Source organism: Choloepus didactylus, chromosome 1 (assembly GCF_015220235.1).
Source record: "Choloepus didactylus isolate mChoDid1 chromosome 1, mChoDid1.pri, whole genome shotgun sequence".
Classification (NCBI taxonomy): domain Eukaryota; kingdom Metazoa; phylum Chordata; class Mammalia; order Pilosa; family Megalonychidae; genus Choloepus; species Choloepus didactylus.
Window position 1 is genome coordinate 161,622,827 of NC_051307.1, and position 10,492 is coordinate 161,633,318.

Genomic DNA, 10,492 nt, shown 5'->3' on the forward strand with positions numbered 1-10,492 from the left:
CCCATATGAACCGAAGGAGGCTTTCTAAGTGTAACACTACAGCCCGTCTCTCAGTCCTCACCATTTGAAGCTGGGCTCCTTTCTGCCTTGCAATTAACTCCCATCCTCACTCTCTGTTCACAACCAGCCAGGAGGTCACCATGTCACCTACAATCATCAAACCCTTTCTGAGACCAGTGCTTCAACTGGGTTTTGCCCCCACCCCAAGGTCCTGCTACTCTCTCCATGCTTCCAACCCCTCCAAACTCCCCCATCCCCAGTGTGATTCAACAGTGAGAAAACAGAGGCACCAGAAGGGAGATAGCTAATTGTACCTCCGGTAGTTTCCTGTACCTTGTGTCAGATGGTCAGCAGCTTTCCATAAGCCAAGTACCAGTTCCTACCCTACCTCCCAGGCCTCCCTGGAAAGTGTTCCTATCTTTCTAACCCCCAGAGGAGTTCTCAAGCTCAGAGTGAAGTGCTCAAAGCCATCAGGCAGCAAGGGTCTTTGAGGAACAGGTGGCCCTGACCCTGCCACCACTCAATGCCCTCCCTCTAAGCACAAACACTGGAGGGCCCCACCTGTCCTTCCAATTGAAACGGAATCTGCAAAGGGAGGTGAGAGATTTTTCATGCAAAATTTTTCTTTTAAATATGAAATCACTCCCAGGGTGTTACTTTTTTATTACAGTAATTTCCTCAGAAGGGCAGACATCCAATGTTCTGTTTCTCCACCACATTTGGAGACATGGAAATCTGATAGAAATATTCAGGTTGCTTAAATGGCTAGCACAGAAGAGGGAGACATAAAGGGAGCTCTTCCAAGAAATGCAAACTCCTGGAGTCCAGATGCAGGGACACACTCTAGATGGTCAGGTAGTGGCAGGTAAGGATCTCATGTGCCCTCCTCACTGTCCCCCAAAAGTGGAGGGTGCCCAGGTTCATCTCCTTTGGGGACACTTGTCTGCCAATCATTTCTTTGTTGGACAGGTTGGCCAGGCCAGTGTTTCCACTCGATTTGTTCTCAGAAACTGTGCTGTGAATGCAGGTCTCCAGATTTGGTTCTGTGCATATAGAGCAGGAATAGGGCTGGCAGTAGGAAGAAGGGGTAGGAAGACAGTGATGTGGAAACAGGTGCTCACTCTGGGGTAGTTGGATTATCTCAGCTTTTCAGTTGTCCCCTCAAAGCTGAAGTCCCCAATAACCAACCAAGCCCGGATTCAGGCTGATCTGATCCTTCCTTCATGCAAAGCCTTAAAACATGGTGCAGTCAGGTGTGGTGCTAAATAACAGACTCCAGAACCTGACTGCCTGGGTTCCAATCCAGCTGGGCTCAATATCTGACTTCAGTCAAATCAGCTGTTTTGCACCTCAGCTTTCTCATCTGAAAAATGGGGGAGGGTTGATAATAATACCTACCTGATAGGTTGTGGTAAGAATTAAATGAATTAACTTATATAAAGCACCTAGAACAGCATCTGGCACCTAGTCTTAGTATTAGCTAGTTATCAGCAGTTCCCAGTCACACTAGTGCCGGGCTGCCTGCATGCAAATCACTGAGGCCCCTTGTTAAAAATGCAGATGCTTAGGTTATTCTGAATCAGAAAATGCAGGATGGGGAGGGACCCGCCCAGGATCTCTGGCAGCAGTCAAGTTTAGAACCATTGCCCTGGACAGTATTTCTAAGAAGTACTTAACTTGTAATGGGAGTCCATTAAAAATGTTGATTCTCAGCGTCTCCCCAAACCTGCTAAACTTTGGGAATGAGAGCTCAGGAGTTTGTAACAAATTGCCCAGGGGATGTGTAGGCTTCCTGAAGTCTAAGAACCACTGCCTGATGTGGGTTTTCAAAATTGACTCTATTCTTTGCCCAGGCAGGAAAAACACTATGCTCCTGAATCTTAATGTTAATAAGAACTCTCAGAGATTAGCATTTTTAAAAATTTAACAAAATAAGTATACCTTTGATTTTAATAGCAACTTTCTCTTTAAACTAATACAGAGTATGTCCTCATAATGTGTCTTACTTATCCCAACTTCTAAGATTGGAATAGGCGGACATGATGACCCACTGATCCAAGAAAGATACTATGGCCAGGTGGATCAAGTGATTTTCCCAAGAGAGAGTTGCGAGATGGAAAAACCAGGTCAAATATGCTGACTTTGTGATCTGCAATCTGACATTGACTCCAGCTGCTTCCTCATGGCCAGACCCCCTTCCTGACCCTGCAGCTCTTTCCATTGCACCGAGTTCATTAAAATAATCCAACCAACCAGAGAATAGGTAATTTCCAGTAAATAAGGATTCCACACATTAGATCCAGAGGAAGGGTTCATGGTGCTGTCTTGCATCCCCTGGTACCAAGTTTCTTCAGTCCTATATGGTTTATCAAAGATTACTTCTTGATAAGTATAATTTTACAAAAGCGGCCACATCATGCCTTTGTTTCATAGGCTTGTCCCAACACATCTTGGTAATCAGGACCCATCCTTGTGAGCGGCCAGGGTCAGGCCTCTAATATCTGAGTCTGCACCTGCACAGGCTAACAAGGGGCAGAAAGGGATGAGTGTCCTACAGATCTAGGCCCATACACAAGGGAGGACAGGATTCCATGTGCCTCTGGAACACCCCACCCCCCCAAAGCTCAGGGGCATCATCAGCAGCTAGCAGTTTTGCTCCTCCCTCCCAAGTTCAGGCTGACCTGGGGCTGGACCTCTGCAGTTGTTTACACCGCCAAGAATTTTCCCAAGCAATTGCCTTGCCTCACCAGGTGAAGGCTATCCCTCCACAGACACTGAGTAATAGTGATTGGTACACAATGTATAGAAAATAAAATCAGCTGATGGACAGAATTTTCTCAAATTTACTTCCCTCTCCCAGATATTTAAAAAAAGACTTTGGTGCCTGCTACTACTTCTAGGCTCGTGCACACTCATGGACACCCAAACAGACGCACATGCAGCAAACAAATATTAACAGAAAATGCAGAAACAGCCAATCACTGCCTAGCCTTGTGGCCTGTTGTAGATACACAAGTTCAGGTTGGGGTTTTCCACCATGGACCTGTAATGGTGACAACCACATCCCAAATGTGCACAATGGAATTCAGTGCCTTAGCATTTTGAGAAGGGTTTGCCACAAAGAGCCACAGTAACACAGTCACGCACTCGTGCATCACCAAATGCCTACTGAGAACCTAATACTGGCCAAGCCCTGATAAATCTACCACCCAAACATAGGCAGACTTTGGCCATGCCAAAGAACAGATCTCCTGGAGTGCTCCAGTCAGCCAGTGTCCTGCACATTGAGGCCACCTGCAGGTGTCTGATCATTCCCTGGAAGCAGGGGGTGGGACTGGGGGATGCTATAAGCCATCACTGCCTCCCAGACCCATTCCAAGAAAGGGTCCCACATGCCCCGGCTGTGGAAGCACCTTGGGAGAAGCCGTCTCCAGACCCTGCCCTGAAGGGCACAAGCCAAGGGGCAGCTAAGAGAATGCAGGCAGGTGGCTTCCCTCCATAGACACTAGCAGCCTGAGCTCAACAAGCTCTCAGACACAGTGTAAAAAAATACCAGCTTGAAAAGGCAGTTGTCTGTCCGGACGCTGGGGAAAGAGGCCCAGATCTGTATCCAAAAAGTCAAAGGCTGTCAGCATCCAGCCTCCACAGCTGCCCTGATCCCCTCTGAAAATAGACTCAAAAAGCCCGAGAGTCTTTTCCCTACAGCTCCATATCTCTCCCTCCAGAGCAGAGATCTGACAGGAAGTAGCAAAGAGAAGGAAAAAGGAGGGAAGGAGAGCTCTCTTTCAGTCTGGGTTTCCCACACCCCAGGTCAACCAGCTTCCTGCCTGCTGCCATGAGAACCAGAGCCTCTCCTCTTGACAATGCCCAGCCCCTGCCTTCCTTCCGTCCATCCAGGCAGAAGGTCTCAGTGGGCCCTGCTCTCCGCTAGCCCTATCTTCCCATCTGGCCTGTGGCTGCCGCTGGCCCTGTGTCCCTGGCAGAGGACCTGCCTGGTTTCAGAGCTGCTTGCCATGGGTGATAACGTACCACAGAAATCCCACTGGACACCCCAGGGGAGAGAAGACAGACAGACACACAAGTGGCTTAAATCAGCAGGGAGAGGCACCCCCTGGCAATAGCTAAATGGGGAGGACTCTGCTGTCTGTGTAGGCAGCTCATTGATCCACTTTTCTGATAATTATTCCTCACTCATCACAAACCAAATGACGCTGGCCCCAGCCCAGAAAGGCAGGCGGGAAGGCGGCTCCATGTGTGGAGAGTAGAAAATGAACCTGCCTCTCTGTTCATTGGAGGAGAGGAAGGAGTGAATGGTGTGTACTATCCCTGCACACCCAGCCGGGACAACGGGCTGCTTTAATATTCTGCCGAATGTGATGTTTCTTTTAACCCTTGCTAGAGAGGTTTCCAGCCTGGAAAACCAGGCACCTTCCTGCCAAGCAATTGGCAAAGTTTCGGGGCTGTGCGGGAAGAGAAGGCGACAGCTCCTGCGTGGGTCGGGACAGGCGGCCTGGAGGACGGCCACACGGGCTGGGCAGCTTCCGCCCAACAGACAGGGAAGAGGAGTCCAGGTTCCCGGGAACCGCCTGCGTCCAGGCGCCTGGTGCGTTCCCGCATATCTGCTCTCCAAACAATTTCGCCCACACGTTTGTCCCATCCTTTATCGATGGGGACCAAGGCCAGGTTCCCCAACGTGGGTCTTGCTGGCCCAAGGCATCCATCAGTTCTTGGCGGCACAGTCCCTGGCCCTCCGGGGACGAAGAGCGGCGGGCCAGGACCAGCCCCGGCCGTGTACGCCGCCGCCCACGCTCTACAGAGTCCAATCTTCCACGGCACGTTACAAATGCTCGCTCGCCGGGTATTCTTGCCCGGTTTGGGGGTGTATACACCCTCGAATTTCCTTTCTATTTCACCGCTCCCCTGAGCCAGGATGCTGACTGTGCTCAACCGGGCTCCAGCGCCGCACGTTCCAAAAGGCACCTCAAACCTCCACAAAGACCAGCAGCCGGAGAAGGCTGCGGGAAGCACAGAGCAGACAAAAAGCCGCCTTCCGAAAGCCAAGCGAGAGCTTTCTGGGCATTAATCACCGTACCAAGAGAACGAACGCGGAATGCCATAGTCTTAGCCAAAAGACGAGGGAATCTTAGCGGCCCCAAGTCCCCCAGCTTCGCTCCGAGAAGGGCAGCGTTTTCCCGAGAGATCGGGGGCTCCGGACCACAGTGTTTGGGGGATAGTTTCCACTGGGCAATCAGTAGTAGTTTCGCGAAGAGCTGGCAACCCAGAGGAGCGAACTTCCAACCCAGAATGCAGCAGGGGTGCCTAGGAGGTGCGGCCCTTCGGCGCCGGGTCCGCCCGGCGGAGTTTCATCCCGCCCCCGAACCCGGGGAAGGTAGGGTTGCGAGTCAGGTTGCGACGGTACATTATTCCCAAAGTTGCTTCCCTCCCGGCAACTCCAACTCTGCTCTCCAGTCGAGCTGTGTTTCCGGGAGGGGGCTACCGCCGCCGTTCTGCTACGAGAAATGGGGGGCGGGGGAAGGGAGCGGGAGGCGGGGAACGGAGCAGGGATTTCCCACAGGGATTCGCAGGAGCCGCTGAGCGTCCCGGCCCCCCGCTGCACCAGGCGCGGTGCCCGCGAAGCGCACTTTCCTGGCCACAAACCGGAGGCACAGCCAAGGCTGAACTAGCGCGGAGGGTGTCGCTGCCCGTCAGCTCCCGGCTGCCGAGTCTCCCTTCCCCGGGCGGAAGGAAGACTGGGTGAGTTTGGGCAGGTACCGATCACCTCACCCCTCCCCTATTCCCAGGCTCAAGTGACAACAAAGGTGCCCACCTCGCCCCCGACTGACTTGGGAAAGATGAAGCCTCGCATGCTCCCAGGCCACTATTCTGTCCCCCGAGGGTACGGCCAATGAACTCAGCCCCTCGCCTCGGCGGCCACTTGCTGGGGACTGGGGCAGAGCTGCTGCGGCCCCCACGAGCAGCGCTTGCCGGCCAAACCCACAGTCCCGGAGCCCGCGGACCCCGAGCTGAGTAAAGGGAGAGGTGGCGGCACGCGCGGCACTCTGACGCGCGTCCATGCCGGGCATAGAACAGGAGCGAGCCTGCGCTCTCACTCCAGGGGTCGGATGGCCCAAGGCGTTCCTTTCTCCACAACGCCCAGCTGAGCCCGGCGCTAAGGAACCTGCTCCGCAATGCAGCGGGCTCCGCGGGCTCCGAGCCGGGACTGCGGGGTACCAGGGCTGCCAGGGAGCGCCAGGGCGCGGGAGCCAGGGAGCTCCGCGAACCAGCTGTGGGCGCGGAGAGCTAACCTAGGGCGCGCCAGCGGGTGTCACCCCGCCCCGCGCTCGACCGCGGCCGAGGCTCTCAGACAGCCTTGCCCTCAGGTCCCGCCCGGGATGCGGCCGGCGGGAAGCAACCAGGAAAGCCTCGCGAGCGGCAGAGCGCTACGGTCCCAGGAAGCACCCTCCAGCCGCCGACTCGCTCCGCGGAGAGTACGTTACCTTCCATCGCGGCCACTGCGGATGCCAGGAGGAGCAGCAGCAGCAGGCAATCCGGGGCCATCGCCGGCCGGCGGCCCCCGGACCGAGCCGGAGCGGAGGTGGCCGCGCAGGGAGGGCGCCGCGTCCTGGAGCGCAGCTGAGCTCCCCGCGGGTGGCTTCTCGGTATCCTTTCGCGCTCTCGCGGGGACCGGATTCCCCCGAACGCGGCGTGGGCGTGGGCGGGAGTGTACGCGCGTGGGGCGGTGCGGACGCGCGTGGGTGTGGGTGTGCATGTGTGTGTGTGTGTGTTTATGGGAGAGGTGGGTGTGTGCGTGTTGGGGTGTGTGTGTGTGTGAGAGAGAGATAGAGAGAGGGCGAGAGAGAGCGAGCTGCTCGTGGTGTCACATTGCGAGCTACAGCACAGCCTACGAGAAGACGGAGCCGGCCAGACTGACGGGGGAGGGAGCGGGATCCCCCACCATCAGCTCTCTCCCCACCCCTAACACCTCCTGTCCAATCAAGGAATCAAACCTGCAAAATTCACCCGTCCAATCAGGCGCGAGCACCTCCTTACACTGGCATTGTTAGTTTAAGAAAAACTTTTGCTTGCAAGGCTGTGCGAGAGGGCTCAGAAGGCGCTAGGAGGGGTCGGGGCTCCCCCTCGTGGTGCTCTTGGAGAACCGCACGGGCCTGCCCCAGCTCCCCACTGTCCTGGTTCTAGTAGGCCCAGCAAGCCAGCAGGTTAAGGTTCTTGCCTTTACGGCCCACTCACGATTGGTTGAGCTTTAAGTCATCGAATTTGTTTTCCATTGTCTTCTTAACGAGACCTACCCTATCTATCCTACTTAAAAGCGCAGCCTCCATGTCACATCCCATCTCTCCTCTCCATAGCATTTTACCTTCTAAAACAGCGTGGTATTTACTAATCAATTTCATTTATTGTGGATCTCCCCTTATTAAAGTGGGGGCCCCATTCTTGGGATTTTTGTCTGGGTTGTTGACTACAGAATCCCCAGCATTTAGAACAGTGTCTAGCCCATAGTAGGTGACCAAATAAGGTTCAGAGAATCTATTGGCTGCTGCCCAGGGTGCACAGGACACTAGAATAGCTTCTCATCTAATTCCTTGCTGTTCCTTTCCTCTGGAAGCCTCTCACTGCAAGAAGTTTTCACTTCCAAATGCATTCTGTGTGCATCTGCAGAGGGCCCTAGTGCTAGAGGACAGAGTCAGAAGGGAGGGACCAGTAGGCACACAGCCAGTCATAAAAGAGCAGAGAATGCAATACTGGCTGCCAAGGGTTATGGTAAGGTGAGGGCACGGAGGCAGGCACCACTATGGTTGCTAGACCTTGAGCACTGGTTTTAAGGATGTGCCAAAGCAGCAACAGGGGGAGGGGACATTGGAGGTAGGAGCGATTCTCCCAGGCTCAGCTCTGACAGATCCTCTTTCTTTTCCTGTCTCTGGAGATCACTCCTAGTGTTCTAAATCAGAGACGCCCTTTGAGGCTGTAACAGGTTATGATGGAGACATATGCACACACATACTCTTCAGACCTGATGATGGGTCTGGTCCTACAGGATCCCGGAGTTCTTGTCCTCCACCCCCATGTCTGGGGTAGCCTGCCTCTTCCCCTACCAAGCCATTCCCTAGAGTTGGTAATGAGTTAAAACTGAACAGATGTGATGACTCTCTCAGACCCAAGATGACCCCTCCTGTGCTCTTTGTCAACTTGTTTTTTGGCCTTTGCTAAATTTGTCCTCCACTCTGCATGTTTTAATCTCCACTCCACTGGGATTCCTTCTCCTCAGCCACATTCTGACTCAAGTTTCTGCATCTTGACAACTCCTTTTGCTTCCCCTGCTCTGATTCGGGAGGCCACCCTTCCCCTACCCATCCACCCCCATCCCTGCCTCGGTGCCTGCAAGGAAGAGCCCATCTTGCCTTCTGCTTCCTCATCATCCTCGTTAACGCCATGCCAGCTGCTCTCTGCCCTGCCACACAGCCAGTTGTGTCAAGACATCTGTTCTGGAGCTGTCACCCTGGGCACTGGTCTCTCCCAGTTAGGCATCCTCCTCCTAGACACTGGGCACCCTCTGACAGAGGTGACCACTGCTACTTCTGGAGGCTTTTGCTTCAGTTTTGTGGTGTCCTACTACCTGTATTACCACTTCTTCTTATTGCCCCTTCTGTTACCTCCTCAACTCAAAAGAGAGGTGTCCTCCCAAGCTCTGACTTGGAATCTCTTTTCCCAGAGTCCATGGACAAGTCCTTGGCAGTTTCATCTGCCCTTCTGTTTCCAGTCATCCCCTCATGGAAGGAAGCGACTGATGGATGAATTCAGACTCCTCTCTCTCTCTCACTACATCAGTCTCCTGGGAGACACGTCCAGCAGAATCCCCCTCGCACACCCTTCTCCTGATGCTCTTGTTCCAAGCCTATGAGCCTGTCCCAGTTCTAGCCCACACTGTCTTCCCTGAACAACTAGAGAGTCTCGGAACAGTCTCCCAGCCTCCATCCCCTCCCATCTCTAACCCTTCTGCACTCTGCTGCCAAATTAATCTTTTTCAAGCCAAGTTTGATCTTATCTCTTCCCAGCACAGAAACATAGTGGCTCCTCGTTGTCTGCATTCAGATTCCTCCACAGGCTCCCCAGAACCTGCCTTCTCAGCCCAGACTGCCAGCCTCCCTCAAGGCCTGGGGTGCTCAGCTGGCTTGACCCTTCATCCTCACCATTCTTTTCTGGCACCTGCCTGGTCATCCATTCACCAGCTTATTCCACAAATATTTATTGGGTGCCTACTGTGAGCCAGGCAGACCCTGCTCTAGGCTGGGGGATGCAGTCTACAGAGGCCCTGCTCTGATGGAGCTTATGGTGGAGAGGCATGGCAATACACAAATAGTGCACGGCATGCCAGGTGGTGAGAAGGATTCTGGAGAATAATAAAGCAGAGTAGCAGAGATAAAGGGTGATGGTGGGTAGACCTGATGGGAATAACTTCTGTTTATGGAGCACCTTCTGCATGCAAGCACTGTACTGGAAGCTTTAGGTGCAAAACCAAAATGAATTGAACTTTCTGCCCTCTGTTTCTGGAAATTCAGACCTTACCCTTCCTTCAAACCCAACCCAAATCCCACCTCTCCTAGGAAGACTTGGTGTCTCTCTGCTTGTCCATCTCATCCACAGCCTCATGTTACATCCCTTTGTGTGTGTAGAGTGAACATTCCATACTTGACTGAAGATAGCAATGAACCATTATCTACCTACAAAATGTTGTACCTGGGAGGATCCTTGGAGACTCCTAAGTACAGAGTTCCTGAGAAGAATCCTGCCAGAGTCTTTTTACCTCTGTCAGGCTCGTTATATGAGAATCACTGGCTGGGCTCTCTAAAAGTACTGATTGCTAGGCCTCACCCCTAAAGATTCTAAATCAGTAGGGATGATGTAGGTCCACAAATGTGATTTTAAATCTCCCTACCAATTGGTTCTGCCATACGACAAAGCTTGGAGCCACTGTTCTGGTCCAGGAGACCTTCTCTGAAGACACCCAGGTGGGGAAATTTGAGAGTGGCCAAAGGATGGGACTTCAGACCTCATCTCTGTCCCAGCAGCATGTGTGTGTGTGTGTGTGTGTGTGTGTGTGTGTGTGTGTGTGTGTTGGTGTGCCTCTACATCAGGTTTTATTTGAAGGAAAGGTTCTATGGAAGGAACAGAGAAGGAAAGGGAAGGGAGGGGAAAAGTAAGAAAGTAAGAGGTATTAGAGGAGAGGGCTGGGTGGGGTGGAGGTAGAGGTCCTAAGTTTGGAAGGGTGTAAGGAAAACAGCATTGATGATTTCTAGAACATGCTGACAGCTCAGGTAAGGCTATCATTAGTTTAGGGCTTCTTATTAATTTCCCTAATAACACAAGTGATTGACTTTTCCTCAGCAAGTTAAATATTAATTTAGCTGTGCAGCCGATAGATCTTTGTGTTGCAATGGAGTGTGATTTGTAAATATCCCTGAAAGCACCATTGGTT

The 10,492-nt window shown here is 52.9% G+C and overlaps 1 protein-coding gene across 1 annotated transcript in view; it reads right to left on the reverse strand.

Moving 5' to 3' along the window:
• Positions 1-6,908, reverse strand: part of EPHB1 (EPH receptor B1) — a 452,618-nt gene extending 445,710 nt beyond the window's left edge. Inside the window, 1 exon segment of the mRNA XM_037844578.1 lies at positions 6,498-6,908. Within this exon segment, the coding sequence (XP_037700506.1) occupies positions 6,498-6,558 (61 nt within the window). The 5' untranslated portion in view covers positions 6,559-6,908.
• Between the last annotated feature and the right edge of the window lie 3,584 nt (positions 6,909-10,492).